Source organism: Micropterus salmoides, unplaced genomic scaffold, assembly GCF_014851395.1.
Source record: "Micropterus salmoides isolate LMB-PRFRI ecotype aquatic unplaced genomic scaffold, ASM1485139v1 Ms_hic_scaffold_8, whole genome shotgun sequence".
Lineage (NCBI taxonomy): Eukaryota > Metazoa > Chordata > Actinopteri > Centrarchiformes > Centrarchidae > Micropterus > Micropterus salmoides.
Genome location: NW_024044570.1, coordinates 4,547,540 through 4,565,737, shown reverse-complemented (window position 1 = coordinate 4,565,737; position 18,198 = coordinate 4,547,540). Strand labels below are relative to the sequence as shown.

At 40.8% G+C, this 18,198-nt stretch overlaps 2 protein-coding genes across 2 annotated transcripts in view; one reads left to right on the top strand and one right to left on the bottom strand.

Annotated features, from left to right (window-relative positions):
- Positions 1-2,957: 2,957 nt before the first annotated feature.
- Positions 2,958-18,198, bottom strand: part of LOC119893321 (voltage-dependent calcium channel subunit alpha-2/delta-4-like) — a 164,186-nt gene continuing 148,945 nt past the window's right edge. Inside the window, exons 33-41 of the mRNA XM_038705395.1 lie at positions 17,822-17,892; positions 17,465-17,540; positions 17,271-17,323; positions 16,455-16,510; positions 15,527-15,547; positions 15,225-15,342; positions 9,469-9,584; positions 8,775-8,857; positions 2,958-4,991 (exon numbers count right to left, since the gene is read on the bottom strand). Coding sequence (XP_038561323.1) covers positions 4,893-4,991; positions 8,775-8,857; positions 9,469-9,584; positions 15,225-15,342; positions 15,527-15,547; positions 16,455-16,510; positions 17,271-17,323; positions 17,465-17,540; positions 17,822-17,892 — 693 coding nt within the window. The 3' untranslated portion in view covers positions 2,958-4,892. The remainder of the gene's footprint in view (positions 4,992-8,774; positions 8,858-9,468; positions 9,585-15,224; positions 15,343-15,526; positions 15,548-16,454; positions 16,511-17,270; positions 17,324-17,464; positions 17,541-17,821; positions 17,893-18,198) is intronic.
- Positions 9,688-13,314, top strand: LOC119893317 (zinc finger protein RFP-like). Its single transcript, XM_038705390.1, has 2 exons — positions 9,688-9,836; positions 11,606-13,314. Exon 2 carries the CDS (start codon positions 11,615-11,617, stop codon positions 13,283-13,285), a length of 1,671 nt encoding a protein of 556 aa, XP_038561318.1. The 5' UTR covers positions 9,688-9,836; positions 11,606-11,614; the 3' UTR covers positions 13,286-13,314.

Below are 18,198 nucleotides of genomic sequence, written 5' to 3'. Positions count from 1 at the left end.
GACATATGGAGAAAATGTAGATCTTTCATAATCAACAGTACATAAAACTGTGAAATATTTAGGCTATTTGGAGACATCTCGACGCATAAAAGAGCAAGGTCGGAAACCACAGTTTAATATGACCTTTAAGCCCTCAGCCAGAACTGCCTAGGATACGGTCATGCTTCCATGACAAATTTGGTTAATTTTATGTAATTATACCTTTATTTTACCAGGCAAGTTAATTAAGAAAGACACCATGGGCTAAGGTGTACTTTGGAAAACCATCGTCACTTAACACAGTCTGCTGCTGCATTCAAAAATGCAGCCTGAAACTGTATCACGCAAAGAGGAAGCCATAAATCAATTGTATGCAGCTATGCCGCCAAGTTGTTGGGACCCGGCGTCATCTCAGATGGACCGTAAAACTGTGGAACCGTGAGCTGTGGTCAGATGAGTCCGCATTTCAGCTTGTTTTTGGGAAAAACAGACGTCGATGACATCCAGATTGTTATCAGCGAAAGGTACAAAAGCCAGCATCTGTGATGGTATGGGGGTGCACCAGTGCCCACGGCATGGGTAAGTTGCATGTGTGTGAAGGTACCATTGATGCAGAGGCATATATTGGGATTTTAGAGAGACATACAGCATGTTGCCATCAAGACCTCCATGCTTATTTCAGCAGGACAATGGTAGGCCTCATTCTGCACGGGCTACAACAGCATGCCTAGACACAGAGTACTACTCCTTAGATCTGTCTCCTATTGAAAATGTATGGCGCATCATCAAGAGGAGAATCAGACAACAGCAATTTTGCATCAAGCAAGAAAACTGTAAAACTGGCACAATTATTATCTTCACTTCCCAAATGATTAGAAAGTTTTATTAAAGGAAAAGTAATGTAACACAATGGTAAACATGCCTCTATCCCAACTTTTGTTGAGTGTGTTGCAGGCATCAAATTATTTGTTTATATTTACAAAATACAATTACGCTGGTCAGTAAAACTATGGAAAATCTTTCCTCTGTACTTTTGTTAGTTAAATAAAAGTTCATGTCAATTAACAAATCCCAGAATTTTGTTTTATTGCTTTTTTGGAAAATATCCCAACTTTTTTGGAAATGGGGTTTGTACATCTGCTTATGCACAACAAGTCAAGTCTTAATGTAAAGCCTCTCCAAGTGGCAACCTAGGGCCTCAAGCTGACAAAATTCACGCGTGTACCGGGGTGCAGTATAATGTATACATTCATTCCACACAGACTGATATATTTCAAGTGTTCATTATATTTTAATTTTGATGATTGTAACTGACAACTAATGAAAACCCCAAAATCAGTATCTCAGAAAATTAGAATATTTTGAAAAGGTTCAATATTGAAGACACCTGGTGCCACACTCTAATCAGCTAATTAACTCAAAACACCTGCAAAGGCCTTTAAGTGGTCTCTCAGTCTAGTTCTGTAGGCTACACAATCATGGGGAAGACTGCTGACTTGACAGCTGTCCAAAAGACGACCATTGACCCTTTGCACAAGGAGGGCAAGACACAAAAGGTCATTGCTAAAGAGACTGGCTGTTCACAGAGCTCTGTGTCCAAGCAATAGGGATAACCTCACCCTGGAGAGGATTGTGAAACAAAACCCATTCAAAAATGTGGGTGAGATTCACAAAGAGTGGACTGCAGCTGGAGTCAGTACTTCAAGAACCACCACGCACAGACGTATGCAAGACATGGGTTTCAGCTGTCGCATTCCTTGTGTCAAGCCACTCTTGAACAAGACACAGCGTCAGAAGCGTCTCGTCTGGGCTAAAGACAAAAAGGACTGGACTGCTGCTGAGTGGTCCAAAGTTATGTTCTCTGATGAAAGTAAATTTTGCATTTCTTTTGGAAATCAAGGTCCCAGAGTCTGGAGGAAGAGAGGAGAGGCACAGAATCCACGTTGCTTGAAGTCCAGTGTTTCCACAGTCAGTGATGGTTTGGGTGCCATGTCATCTGCTGGTGTTGGTCCACTGTGTTTTCTGAGGTCCAAGGTCAACGCAGCCGTCTACCATGAAGTTTTAGAGCACTTCATGCTTCCTGCTGCTGACCAACTTTATGGAGATGCAGATTTCATTTTCCAACAGGACTTGGCACCTGCACACAGTGCCAAAGCCACCAGTACCTGGTTTAAGGACCATGGTATCCCTGTTCTTAATTGGCCAGCAAACTGGCCAGACCTTAACCCTATAGAAAATCTATGGGGTATTGTGAAGAGGAAGATGCGATACGCCAGACCCAACAATGCAGAAGAGCTGAAGGCCACTGTCAGAGCAACCTGGGCTCTCACCTGAGCAGTGCCACAGACTGATAGACTCCATGCCACGCCGCATTGCTGCAGTAATTCAGGCAAAAGGAGCTCCAACTAAGTACTGAGTGCTGTACATGCTCATACTTTTCATGTTCATACTTTTCAGTTGGCTAACATTTCTAAAAATCCTTTTTGTATTGGTCTTAAGTAATATTCTAATTTTCGGAGAGACTGAATTTGGGATTTTCATTAGTTGTCAGTTTTAATCATCACAATTAAATGAAATAAACATTTGAAATATATCAGTCTGTGTGTAATGAATGAATATAATATCCAAGTTTCACTTTTTGAATGGAATTACTGAAATAAATCACCCATCAAGATGAGACATAGCACTATGGGTGCTTAAAACTTTGCAGAGTTTATGGATGAAATATATATGATTTTGATGGTGTGAATCTTTCTACCTGCAGTCTATTAGAAGCAGGAAAGTCTGAGTCCTTAAGATACCTGATGTTAAACTGCTGCTGGATCTGAATGAACCTCAGGCCTTAGTGTCACGTGAGTCTTCGAACGCTGCTTCAGGGTTTATTAGAACACTAGAAGAAATGTCTGTTGCTGGCTGTTTGCCAGCAGTCAGTCATGAGCTGCAGTAAAACACCTTGTAAAGTCAGGAAACATGCAGAGGCCTGAACAATAAATATTCTTTATATCAAAATCACAGTTTGAAAGATTACAGATTTCAAATCACAAGAGCTGCAAGTTGAATTATTTCCACCTTCGTTGTAGAGATTTGGGAAACATGACTCAGACAGAAAACTCTGGAAGTAGATCCCTGTGCAGTGAGCTACAGTCGCTAATCCAGGAGGCTGATTTCTGTGTTTCCTTTCAGTCAGACTCTGGGACGATCGTTTGAAATGATTCATGTAAAATGTAAGTTTGTTAATGAAGCTGTAGGAGGCTCGCTCGTCACAATTTGTTGGATGCTGTTTTACTGGAGTCGTGTTTCCTGGATCTCTACAACTCAGCTGGAAAGTACAACACATGTCCAACAAAGAAGAAGTAGTTTAGAGTAAGTTAACCTGAACGTCTTGTTTTTGACCTTCAGTGGTTTAACTTCTCACCTTGCTGCAGTGATGTACAGGTGTACTCCAGGACCCTGTAACATCACAGGTGGGTGTGGTTACAGGTGCAACAGAGCACATTTTGAAACAACGCTGTTTGTTTACTGAAAGTTGAAAAATAAAAACAGCATTTCTGACTTTGAGTAACTAAACGTACCGTTATATCTTTCTGAGGTGAGGGGGGGGGGGTCGGGGCCTGATGTTGAAGCTGTAGTGGATCCTCTGCAGAGCGTTTCACAACTAAAAGACCTAACAGACGTGTAAAGGTCACCTGAGGTCGTTGTGTCGTCAGCAGCACATTTGACACTTTAATGCAAACATAACTGTCATCATGTACAAACTGCAGTCTGTGTTTTATTAAAGCCAACAAGCTACAAACTGCTTCCACAGACTGTGATCTGATCTTTGTTACTCCTCCCTCCAGCTGAGACTGTTACGGTACGATTCTTCTCAGCATAATCTGTCATCAGATGGCTGGCATCTGCCGCTCTGTCTTCAGTTCTGCCATTTAGAGTTTAAACACATGCTGACCATAATTATTGTAACAGACTGTGTTTCACGGAGCAGCGTGGAAATGCTGCTGAATCACAAGTTACACGGAACTTTGATCTCTGAAAAACTAACTTTCCAATCGCATTTAGCCTTTAGACTTCTTCTGACCTGGAACAATTCTTACTGGGCTAAGATGGTTTCCTTAAAAAAATAAGAGGAATCATTAACAGAAAATGAAAAAATAATGTTCGGCATTCAAATATCCAGAAAGTGAATGCCTTCCTGTCCAGGAAAACCTGAAGTGTAACATGTGACTGCTGAATATCTCCGGCTGTCGTTCTTGTAGAAATCAGCAACCTGCCACTAGAGGTCTGTATGTGTCCAAGCTTCAACTGAAACCTCTGCAAGCCTATCTTGTCTTATCTATATCAGTGTTGCACTTGACTGAACTAAATAATAAATAAAATCCACTTTGCCTGCAGGTGAGTATTTTATTGGCTGCTGTATTTTCCGTTTGACCTTTGACCTCTCAAACAGCTGAAAATGTCAGTGTTAAAAGCTCAACCCTCATTCTTCTTCTCCTACTTTTTAAACTGTAAATCATCTGAAGGTAAAACCCTACTCGTACACAATATTTCTGTATCAAAAAGCTACACACACACACACACACACACACACACACTTTACATCCGTCCATCAGAGGCTGGACTCTTGTTTCTCCTGCAGCTCTCAAGCTGCTTCAAAGTTTTCATCCCCGTTCGGTTTATGTCAGGAAGGAAAAATTTGTCTAGATTCAGTTTTTAAAAAATCAAATAGCCCTTTAGTCTCCGCTGCAGACTAGCTGAAGCTCTTCTGGACAGCAGGAAAGAAATCTCTGAGATGTCCTGTTGTCTCTCGTGGCAGGTAAAAAAAAATAAAATCCTTTGGCTACCTGCGCGACGCTTCTTTATTCTACTTCCTACTTAAATCCTCACTGTCAGGTCCTGATTGGTGGGTTGGTCCTGGTTTACATCCAGCGGTGGAGCGATGAGACGAGCAGAGAGGCCGAGAAGAGAGATATTGACAGGGAGATGGCCGCCGCCCTGCCGCACTCCTTAGCATTTTCCTATTGGACAATATCAACATGTTAGAGTTACCAAGAAGACATCAAGATTATTATTGGTAGTAGATGTCTTTCTTTATTAATAACTAATGTGCAGCATATGGGTATTTTATTAACTTCATTAAAAATCGGTCCTTAATTTAAGTGCTAATGGATGTGTTTCTAAGATGTTAATCAGGTTGAATGATTGACTGAGTCTGTGTGGGATTGTGTTGCATCTTAAATCCATTACGGAGTTTGTGTGTAAAATCCTTCCCAGGTTTTTAGTGACTACTGATTTATTAAATTAGGCAGCACCATTAAAACTTAAGTCATGTCTGAGATAATAAAGACTAATGTCAAACATCTGTAGTGTTGTCCAATCAAGTTTGTAAACAGGATGTTGCAACAGAAACCGAGTGATATATGATACTGTTAATGTAATTATGACTTTGTTTTTTGATATCTGTTTGAATACAGTCAGACTTTTACACGTGCCTGACCAGCATTTCAATCAGTTCACGGTATGCAAGAACAGCCTGCTGCTCCAGCACCTCTGGTATCGCACCGCTGCAATCTCTGCAATCTCTGCAACCTCTGCAACCAGTGTCCCGCCCACTTTGCATCAGTGGTAGCTTCTTCTGGCAAACCAGCCCCACCCGTGGCTAACCAATACCATCTGTATGCTGCGTACCAATTTCAGAACTGCTGAGAGAAAATGGTGAAAAACCATTGGAAACCAACCAAATGGAAAGACCCTGTAAACCTCAACGGTTACCAAACCCTCCTGTCCTTCTTCTCAGCTAGCATTAGTGCGTTCTATAATGACAGAATCAGCAGTGCAACTGACTCACAAAAATAATTTTTCCACTTTTAAATCTCTACTAAATCCTCATCTGCCTACACCAGCTACAAACCTGACTGCCAATATGTTTGCCTCCTTCTTCACAGACCTGCTCATTCTATTGTAAATAGTCAAAAAGGTTAGGCTTACTTTACACGGTAAAAAAGACACGGGTGATGTGACGAGGGAGGATGTAGATTATGGGGGGGGGGGGGGGGGGGGGACCAAGCACTGCACCATGTGGCGGCGTCCAAGAAATACTGTGTCTCTGACCCCTACGATCAGCAAAAGCTGCAGCCCAGTCCCCGGTTCTCAAGCTGCCAGGCCCATCAGCTGCATTTGACACAGTAAACCACAACATTCTGCTATCTGCACTGCAGGCAATGGGCATCTTGAGCAAAGCACTCCTGTGGTTTAAATCCCACCGCTCTGGACGTCCCGACCAGAGGTGGAAAGAGTACATAAATATTCTACTTAAGTAAAAGTACTATTATTTTGATAAACTTTTACTTAAGTACAAGTAAAATTACCGGTATAAAAATCTACTCAAGTAAAAGTAAAAAGTAGTTCATTTAAAATTTAAAAGTTTTCGCAGTTACTTTTTCAGCCTCCTTAAATAATGTATTTATATTTCTATTTGGAGCAAAGCATCTTACCAATCTATGAAAACCTTTCCCTAACCATCACTGGAATGGTACAAGTAGGCTATTATTTAACTTACCTCTACATCATCAAATTTTTCTAAGCAGACACAGTGGGGGTTGGACTTTAAAAAACATTTGTAATTGCCATTTTACTGTTTAATATTTTAAACTTTCACAAAATGAATGTTTTATATCAGTGTGAACAGACTCCTAAAAACATGATAGGTCTAAATCCATAATGATAAATCTACTTAGGTCTACTTAACTAGAAAATGTCCTCAGACCGCAGCCAAGGAGTTCACTTAGGAGTGATGGTTAAAATCTGTAATTATATATGTAAGTCTAATTGGCATTAGCAATTAGCATATTTCAAACTGGTCCGCTGTCAGAAAGCTGTTGAAAATGACCGTTGTCTTGTTTTGTAGACGCATTTTTGATGAATGAAAGCGGCCAGAGCTAATCTCACAGCTTCACAGCAACATTTCTTGCTGTGAAGCTGCAGCAGCAAGAAATGTTCAGTTTGCATTAGCAGCTAACACTGCAACATAAAGCTGTTGTTCTCTTGCACTTTTTACTTGAACTTTTTTTTCACTCAGTAACGGATGTGATTGAAAATTTAGCTAAGTACAATACTTTAAACAAAACATACTTACAAAATTACAGATTTAAAAAACTACTCAATTATAGTAAAGTCAGTAATTGTAATTAGTTACTTTCCGCTTCTGGTCCCGACAGTGTGGCAAGGACAATGGTCCTTCTCTCATTGCCTCTCCACAGGGGTGCCCCAAGGCTCAGTGCTAGGGCCCCTTCTCTTCTCAATGAACACCACCTCACTGGGGCAGTTCATTTGCACTGATGTTTTTTTCTACCACTGCTACGCAGACGATACACAACTCTACCTGTCCTTCCGCCAGACTACCTCACCATCTCCGTGCGGATCACAGATTGTCTCGTGGACATCGTGAACTCTGGCCACTTTCAACTAAACCTCTCTAAGATTGAACTCTTGGTCATTCCACCCAAGCCCTCTATCCATCATATCAAACTAAAAACTAGCTCCTCTACCATCACTCCAAATAGGGTGATGAGTAACTTAGGTTTCATGACTAATGACTAACTGTCCTTCTGGGACCATGTTGGCGCTCTGTTCCGGTCATGCCACTTAGCTCTATACAACGTAAGACTAACTTTCAGAAGCTCTTGAAAACTTATCTTTTTCGAGAACACTTGCTCTTATAACATCTCTAACCTCCAACATGCACTTCCTGTGCTCTTCTTCTTCTTCTATCTCCCGCAACTCCCTTGTCTTTATTGCATTATTTGTTAACCCTTGTTGCTTCCCCTAGGTATCTATCCCGTTAATAGCTCTTACTAGTATTTATTGTTACTCGTAGATCTCTTACTGTACTGATGCTTGTATGTTGATCCTCACATGTAAGTCGCTTTCAATAAAAGCATCTGCCAAATGAGTAAATGTAAATCTTCACATGGAGAGAAACCTGTATGTTTTAGAGTAGTAGTATTTCATAAAGGTTAGAATGAGTGAGAAATGTACACTAATTAATAAAAATAATCACACTAACTAATATTATTAGCATCACTTTTTGTAATTGGAGGTGTGTTGTGTTATTTTTATGAAATGTAATTTAAGATCTCAGTTAAACAGCTGTTTAAACAGGTCAGATGTGATGGACAGCTTACATCTGTTTTATGTTATTTTATATTCATCAAGCTAAACAGGTTATTTAGTAGCAAGCTAGTTTTGTAAGTACATTTACTCAAGTATTGTACAATTTGAAGGTACTTGAGTACATTTCCATTTTATCCTAATACTTTATTACATCTCAGAGGGAAATTCTGTACTTTTCACTTCACTAAATATATAATAAAACATGAAATTATAAAACACGATAAAGTGCATCATATTTGATAAATTTAGTTTATAAAATAAGTTCTAATGTTACAGATTCAATTACCAAAAGTACATTAAGTAGTTCAAACTTTCTCCACCTCGACCAATGACAACATTAAAGGGCAGCATACATATTAAAATATCAATAATAATGATCAATCAAGTTGAGTACTTCTTACATCACTGGTAAATATTTAGTGAAGACATTTCTACAAAGGAGCAGCTGGTTGGAGGAATGTGTGTTCATTTAGTGAACAAATTAACCTGCAGGAGGATGAGTGTGATCAGCTGCTGCAACTGGCTGCTGTTACTGTTTTTTTAACTTGTCATACCGAAGCTATTTACATTTATTCATTTAGCTGACTCTGGACTCTGGACTGCTGACAGTCGGAGAACTCAGCACTGACCTTCGGGTGGTAGGAGTGGCACGACTCCGGCCGCCGACGTACCTTCTGGGATTTCATCCTGTTGCACTTCACCGTGGCGTTATGTTCACTGTCGTTAAGGAAAACAGACCACTCGTTGCTGAATAGTTCCGATATTATACCCAAGTTTTGGTGCTGATAGATTTCAAGTTTAATTTAAACCAATTTCATTTAACCAAAGAAGACAATGTTCCCAAAAGTTGTAAATAACTTTGACATGAAATGTGTCTAAATAAAATACAGAGCAAAACTGGGAAAATGACATCAGGGACGATCTGGTCAAAGAAGAAGTAAACAAGACTGCATACATTCAGTCTTATCTTCCAGTATTTGAGAGTGATACTCTTCCACAGACACCTTTTGGTAGGTAACACAAACATTTGAGATTTCACACCAAGCACCACTGAGAACAAACTCATTGGGCAGACAGTCTGTTCACTATGCTTTCTAAGTGGCGCTGGAGTTACATGAGCACTCTGCAGTGCAGCGAGAGGTATTTGAACGCACCGCAGACCTCTATGTAAACTCAGAAACATCTTTTGTACAGAAACTACCAGCAGCAGACACTCAAGATAAAATGTGACTGGACAGGATTGTGTCCCAACCACACTAACTCTGGTTGTTTGTATCCAGCAGGGGGTGGTGTTGGTGTTGTTTGCCAGTAAGTGAAGGATATATTTGATCTCTTTGGGCTCCAGCAGTATAGGTCCATACTGGCGAGAACAGTCACAGTCGGCCTGAGTCACAACCAGAACCAGGTTACTGTCTGGAATCTGCTGCACCACAAACATCCTGAAACACAGACAACAAATTACAGCCAATCAATCAATCAACAAACTTTGTTGAACTTGTGTCATTTACACTGAGGGGAGGAGCAACTGTGAAAGAGGAGAGCTGCAATGTCACTTTTCATGAAATGAAAGTGTGTCTGAGTGCCAGCAGAGCTGCAGTCGAGACAAGTCTCTTTGTTTCTCTCTAAAGAAACTTTCAACTGAATCCATCAGGTTTTTCTCAACAAAACAGCAGAATCTCTGCCAAACCCTGGTGAGTACACGGCCCTACAAAGCCAAAATGCTCTGACTCAGTATTTGGTCAAAGTTCAGTTCAAACCAGAATCTGACTGTTTTACATCTGTTTTACCAGATAAAAGATATGATGTCAGAGATTTGTGTTAATGTTGTTTGTTGAAACACAGTAAATATTATAGACTCTGTTGTGCTGTTAAGTCAGTTTAACTTTTCTTGAGAAACAGACTTGTCTCAACTGCAGGTCTGCTGTCACTCACAAATGTTTATTTTAATTTTAAGGAATGTGACATTTAAACTGTGGTGCTTTTCCAGTGCTGCTCCACATGTTGAGCTTTTGTTGCCGTTCAGGTTTAACCTGATCAGTGATGTTTTTTTGGTACTTGGTGAATTTTGTCAGGAACAAAGCACTGAATGACTGTAAGGATACCTTCCGGTTCCTGGAGACTCTTTACAGAGTTTTATTTTATTTGTCAAACAACAAAATAAAAGACAACAATCCCAACATAAATTCAATGCTAATCTTAACTTTTTAACCTTTTCACATCTCATGTAACCCACAGAATGAGTTGCCACAAAGGACACAGTTACTCTGGGGTGTTTGTAGCTTTAGTGGTGTTGTTGAAAAAACACTGATACGGATCTCGTACAAAAAGCCGAAATGAACAAATCAGATTTAAGTCCAGCACATCTGCTTTCAAACTAAATTTACAAAAACACAACCAAATGGTTTAAAATAACATGTAAATATACTGTATAGCAGTGGACTTTCACTACTGAGAAGAAAACCAAATAAAATTACTCATCAAAAATAAACCCAAATTTATTCCAACACGTTCAAAGGTCACACAAACTCCACATAGATCCTTTCACTGTAATTGGAAACTAAAAGACTTGTTCCATGTTGAACTGATAAGGGACGCGCTTTTGTTCTGTAATTTTGTAAATAAATTCAGTGCAAGTCTACGGGAGAGAAATATTACAGCGTTAAGACGGGGTGAGATAGAAAGAAACCCTCCTGCTCTGTTGTCGCTGAGCTTGTCCGTCATGTTGTTCCACTTCCCAAAAACAGAAGCATTTTCTTTCTCTTCCTCGTTCATGTCACTTCACTTGGTTGATAATCATCAGTGCTGACTTTACCTTAAGACCCTCTTGATCTAAAATAAGAGAGTTCTGTACTTGACTGTATTTGCACATCGACAGTAAACAAAACTGTAGGTTTTTTGAATGAAGTAAATAAATGGCCGTCAATCACAACCGCTACAGGCTCCAACAACGTTTAAGTGTGAGTTTGGCTGTATTTACACCACCACCACCTGCTGCTCTCTATTGTTGTGCTTTTGTGCCTTTGATTTGTCTTTATGTCGTTTTTGTTTCCCATAAAAATGGGGGACCATCTTGGTTAATGCTTATAACAAATTTTTATAGTAATATTTAGAGAACTAGTTTTTTCCAGGCAGCCAAAGTGAATGTTTGGAATGAAGAACTCCATGTTAGCACTTTATGAGCTTGGTGATCTCATAAAAAGAACACTACTGAACTGCATACCTGAGCTCTCATTCACCTGAACTATAGTCAAGGACCTAACTGAATAATGAACAATCTTTGTAAGTTAGATTCTGGATACATGCAGACTGCAGCCAAAAATTCATATTAGTGTTGCTAAATTTTCTTCAAAAATATGTCCTTCAGTCGAGTACAATAGAACTCAGGATGACTCTCTGATATTCTACTAATCATCGTTTGATTTTATTAAACAGAAACTGTTTTCTCACTTCTTGTCCTCAGAGTGTGGATATGTCTGCTGCCAGCTGTCTGCTGACTGAAGATCAGTTTCTGTGCTCCATCTGTCTGGATGTGTTCACTGATCCAGTCAGCACACCATGTGGACACAACCTCTGTAAAACCTGCATCACTGAACACTGGAATATTAATGTCCCGTATCAGTGTCCCAACTGTAAAAAGGTTTTCTACACAAAACCTGAGCTGCAGGTCAACACTTTCATCTCTGAGATGGCTGCTCAGTTCAGACAGTCAGCTCAACAGAAAGCCAGCAGCAGCAGCTCAGAGCAACAAGCTGCCAAACCAGGAGAAGTTCCCTGTGACGTCTGCACTGGAACCAAAGTGAAGGCCCTGAAGTCCTGCCTGGTGTGTCTGGCCTCCTACTGTGAGACTCACCTGGAGCCTCATCTGACAGCTTCACGCCTGAAAAGACATCAGCTGATCGACCCTGTGGAGAACCTGGAAGGCAGGATGTGTACGAAGCACGATAAACTGCTGGAGCTGTTCTGTAAGACCGACCAGATGTGTGTCTGCATGCTCTGCACTGTTTTAGACCACAAGACACATGATGTTGTTCCTCTGAAAGAAGAATATGAAGGAAAGAAGGCCGAGCTGGGGAAGACAGAGGCTGAAACTCAGCAGATGATCCAGAAGAGACGACTGAAGATTCAGGAGATCAAACGCTCAGTGGAGCTCAGTAAGGAAGATGCAGACAGAGAGATAGCAGGTGGTGTTCAGGTCTTCAGCGCTCTGAAGGAGTCTGTTGAGAGAAGCCAGGCCGAGCTCATCGACACGATCAAAGAGAAGCAGAGAGAGACAGAGAAACAGGCTGAAGGCTTCATCAAAGAGCTGGAACAGGAAATCTCTGAGCTGAAGAAGAGAAGCTCTGAGGTGGAGCAGCTCTCACGCTCTGAAGACCACCTCCACCTCCTCCAAAGCCTCCCGTCCCTGAACGCTGCTCCACCCACCAAGGACTGGACAGAAGTCAGCGTCCGTCCACCTTCATATGAGGGGACTGTGAGGAGAGCTGTGAATCAGCTGGAGGAGACGCTCAGTAAACAGATGAAGAAGCTGCTTGAGCTGAAGAGGGTCCAGCAGTATGCAGTGGATGTGACACTCGATCCTGATACAGCACATCCCAACCTCATCCTGTCTGATGATGGAAAACAAGTTAAACATGGTGATGAAAAGAAAAATCTCCCAGACAATCCAGATAAATTTTCTGTTTGTCCCTGTATATTAGCAAAGCAGAGTTTCTCTTCAGGAAGATTTTACTACGAGGTTCAGGTTAAAGGGAAGACAGACTGGGATTTAGGAGTGGCCAGAGAGTTGATTAACAGGAAGGGGCTAATCACACCAACTCCACAGAATGGTTACTGGACAATATGTTTGAGGAATAAAAATGAGTGCAAAGTTTTTACTGGCCATCCAGTCTGTCTCTCTCTGAAGTCTCAGCCTGAGAAGGTGGGGGTGTTTGTGGATTATGAGGAGGGTCTGGTCTCATTTCATGACGTTGATGCTGCAGCTCTTATCTACTCCTTTACTGGCTGCTGCTTCACTGAGAAACTCTACCCATTCTTTAGTCCTTGTAATAACAATGGTGGTAAAAACTCTGCCCCTCTGATCATCTCTCCTGTCAATCACACTGTTTATATGTTTAATGTAATAAAGAATAAATTAATGTAAATATTTATATAAATATACTTTGACACAAATTTCACTGCTCTGATTGATTTTATCTAATTTTTTCTAATAACTGCATTACCTGCCTTCAACACTGTTAAATCATCAGAAAACAATGTTCTCAGAAATAAGAAGCATTGGCACCATCAGCTGTTCTCAGACGTGACTCGAGCTGACGAGCTCCAATCCCCCATCACATCTGAGACAGTCTGCAGTGGAAGATAATGTGGTGTTATTTAAGGTTTGAGTTGTGTTTGAGCAGCTGATATGAACACTATACCAGAGCTACTAGTTTGTAGAGAATAAGTGACACCTGAGGTCGCCCTCTAGTGGAGTTTATAACAAATTGCAGACTGTGGCCACTCACTCTGAATAAATAACTACACAGTCTGATGCGGCAGCAGATTACATGACTGCAGGAGCTCAATGAGCTCTAATGTCACTGATGAGCTTTTTTAAAAATGTGTTCTTTTAAAAAGAGAGAATCAGAGAGAGAAGCCCATTAATCTGCTGCTGTGGCCCAATCAGAAGGATTCTTCATCTCAGTCTGAAACTCTTATTTTCCTCCGTCTAATGTAATCTGTGAGAAATCTTTCAGAGGGAAAAGCTGCTCAACACTTTGGAGAACAGCAGTGAAGTGCAGAGGGATTAGTTGCTGTGATCAGGGTGCCCCCAGGATTCTCAAAGTTAAATTTAAGACCTTTGTAAAGACCACCTAGGATGAAATTTAATACCAACTTCACTGCTGTTTAATGGGAAATCTGTATTAATTTTAAGTCCGTGAATATTATGTACAAAGTTACATGAATTTAATAAAACATTTTATTATAATACATTCATATTAAACACATTATAGATTTTTCGGGTGTATTTGTACTTTGATAAGTTAAAATGAATCAAGGACGTCCCTTTGGGTAGAAAATGTTTTGTGGCAAGGACATTTATCCTCCTCCCACTGCTTCTCCACAGGGGTGCCCCAAGGCTCACTGCTAGGGCCCTTTCTCTTCTCAAATTACACCGCCACACTGGGGCCGATCACTCGCTCGCACGGCTTCTCTTAACACTGCTACGCAGATGATACGAACCTCTACCTATCCTTCCCGCCAGACGACCCCATGGTCTCTCGGACATATCTGCATGGATGAAGGCTTGCCACCTTCAACTAAACCTCTCTAAGGCTGAACTCTTCCAGCCAAGCAATCTGTCCACCATAACATCAAACTACAAATTGACTCCTCAATCATCACTTGGGTGTCATGATTGATGACCAGCTGTCCTTTTCAGACCATGTTGCTGTTGTCTCTCGTTCGTGCCGCTTTGCTCTATACAACATAAGAAAAAGTCATTTGAGCCTGAACGCTGGTGGACAGCTGACTGTAGATACTTTACTAAATTCTGTTTTAGTGGCTTGACCATGAGATGGGGCTGCAGGTGTGCATTTTATTCTTATGAGAGAGAACGTCCTCACAAACACAGAACTAAAGGGACAGTTGAAGGGAATTTAGTTTGTTGACTTCTGTATGATGGTAAGAGCTGAGATTAAAAAGCAACAAGTGAGCAGGACGAGAAGGTTCAGGTCACATTGGTTCAGTTTTAGATCATCAGGACATTTTGTCTGGTCCTCACTTCCTGTTACTGTTGAGGTAAGAATCATGTTCAGGTTAGAGGTCCGCATCAGATGGAGAAGCACCTCAGCCCCTTCACATTTACACTGCTGCTGGTGGCATCGAGACGCAGACGTCTTCTTTAGTCAGAAAACATTTAGCTGAGTTAAAACCCAAAGTTTCCTCTTACAGCTTCATCAGGGGCCAAACAGGAAGGACACGCTGAAAACCTCTTTATGTACATTTTCAAACATCATACAACAACATTTTTATCAAAACAGTTGGTTTTGGGTTTAGTTCAGTGTATCAGTGCTTGTGTGTGTGTGTGTGTGTCGTACTTCTGGCAGCGTCCACACTTGATGAGGCTGTTGGCCTCTTTGACAGATGAGTCGTACATGAAGCCGGGATACGCCGTGTCACAGGGCAGCAGAGGCTCCACCTTCCTCTGCTTATGACCTGAGAGACACACACACACACACCTTAATTCACAGAGAGCAAAACAAATTCTTCCTCTATTTAATCTAAACTAAACTCATCAAGATAATAAAAAACAACCGCTGAAATGTGCGTGAACAGTTTTCGTCATCTTTTTGTCTCTGTGAGGACGTTTCCTCTATAAATACAGACACACTTTACTCACTTGTATGATAACCAGCCTTGGCTGAGTGGATGAAGATGGATCACAGAGAACACACCCAGGTGATGATGATGGTGGTGGTGGTGGTGAAGATGAGGATGGAGATGATAATGAAGATGAGGCCGGCATTTTGAAACAGAATGATTGTAAATGAAACAAAGCAGTGATAACATGAAAAAAAAAACAACAAACACCTGCCCGTCTGTCTGCTTTGACAGAGTCGACTCTTCTCTATTTGAATCTTTTAACATGTTTTTTATTCTGTCCTTTGTTCTGATCGGCTGCTTTCCTATTTGATGTTTCAGTAAATGCATCATATCAGATTGTTTAAGTCTGTTTACGATCTGTGATGTTGATGGTTCACACATCTGACTGACCACAAAACAACAACAAACAAAAAGAACAACAAGAGGACTGAGGAAGAACAAATGTCCTGGGGGGTTTACCTGCCAGCCAAAGATGCATTCAAAGAGTCCACAGTCATGCTTGCAGTTCTGTGAGGCTGCACGTGAGCACAGTTGCGTTTTGAGCTAAATGCTAACATGCTAATACTTTTCAGGTATAAAGTTTAACATGTTCACCATCTTAGTTTAGCGTGTTAGGATTCTAACATTTGCTAACTAGGAATAAACCCAAGGTAGAGCTGAGGCTGATGGGAATGTCATTAGTTTTGCAGGTATTTAGTCATAAATCAAAGTATTGGATGCATTAAATTGTTGACTGGATGAAAAGTCAGAGGATCACTGAAGTTGTCACAGTTCCTCCTGAGAGGAATGGGAGTGTCTGAAGCACATTTCCAGACAACCCTTCCCATAGTTCAACATCCAACAACACCCATAGAGCCACACAGCTGAACTGTGCGACATCATTCTGCAGCGAACAGACTTCAGTCTGATTTAAATTCAGTTTAATGATCATCAGAACTTCTTACCGTCCACAAAATAATCAGAGTGCCAGAGACCACAGAGATTAAAGTCCAGCAGGAACCTGACAGGAGACACAAACACACATTAACCAGAAATCTGTTTATGTCCTGAGGAACACGCAGCACTGTGCTGAATCTGCATCACATCCACGTCTCACAGCAGATCTTTACTTTTAATAGATATGAACTGTCAGTCAGTAAAAGTCTCTTTCTGTTCAGTGATCCAGAACTAATCTTAAGGAACCGTTATATATCCTCTTTTTCTCAGAGGTGGTTTGTCTTACATTAAGACTGTTTGATTTATGCTTATTAAAAAACATTAAATTCAGCACGCTGGCTCATTAATATTAAATATTTCCCCAGCACATATTTCACATCCATTTCAGGTTTGAGATGGGCACCGATCCAAACTCTCACAGCACCTTTAACACAGCTTGCACCTTTTTTTCAAAGATTAGAGACTTTACTAAATATACATAATGAGCAAAGGACCGGACATTTTTAAATATATTGCATTTGCTGGTTTGAGTCTCAGTTACAGAATTGCTGCAATGTTCAATAAGGACAAAGACTCCAGATCAGCACAAGCTCTGATTAATTCAGCTCTTATTTATTCCTTTAAAAACTTTGGAAATGTACATTTGTTCCTTGAATTAATAATAAAACACGTCATAAATCCTTCAGCTGCATCGCTGCAGGTGTGTCTCATGTCCCTGTAACATCCTGGATCCAAACCAGCCTGGATCCAAACCAGCCTGTTTATTTTTAGTTCCCGTCACTCTCCACTGATGAACTGATGAATAAACAGCAGCTGACACTTACATGAGTGCGTTGGAGAAGAACCATCTTATCAACGCCGCGATGACATAAAACGGCTGCAGGAGAAAAAGGGAACAAGGAGTTAACAGAAGAACTGCTAAAAACATTACTGACAGATTATCACGCTTGAGCTGTAACTAACTCTAAAAGTAGGAACTAATAGAAGTACTCGATCACTGTGCAGCGGTGAGACTCACACTGAGCAGAGGTCGGGCGCTGCTGGCGTGATGATGACTGTTCTTACACATCGCCTGGTAGTCAAACAACGACACTCTGCAAACAAACATTCAGATGAACTTCAGTGACATTTACAGAGAGAAAAGCTCATGGCGTGCTTCACACTTCCCCCAGATAGTAAGAGACTCTAACCTCAATTTACGTGTGTGCTTTAACAAGGTCATTAAATTCAAAACTACTTCAAATGTATTTTTATAAACCAACATTAGTTAAAGGGCCACATCATGCAACTTCCTGAGGAAGCTTTCTAAACACCTTCCTAACATATCTCCTCTTAACATATCTTATGAAGTACTTTTTATGTCCATCAGTCGTACTTTTTGAACATTCCCATCTTGATCAACGACGCCATGACAGACCCGTCCACCTCGCCAAAGAAACGACCGACCTGGAAAATACAACGTGAACAAAGTTTGTTAGTTTGTTATTCTAGTTGAGCAACACAAACACAACACATCCATCCAGAAAGAGACAGCTGGAGAGACTGCATCATCAGTCACAACACAGATGATTACAAAACTAACATGTTAGATCATTGCGTTCTCTTATTTTCAAAAACGCTTTGGTGGACACGAGCCCTAAGGAGGGGGATATATTGAGACCGATGTATTTGTTGCTGATGTCGATTTCAGTTGACACAGAAGCTGTGGCAGCTGTTTTTTAAAATAGAAATGATTGTTGCTTATTTAGTCAG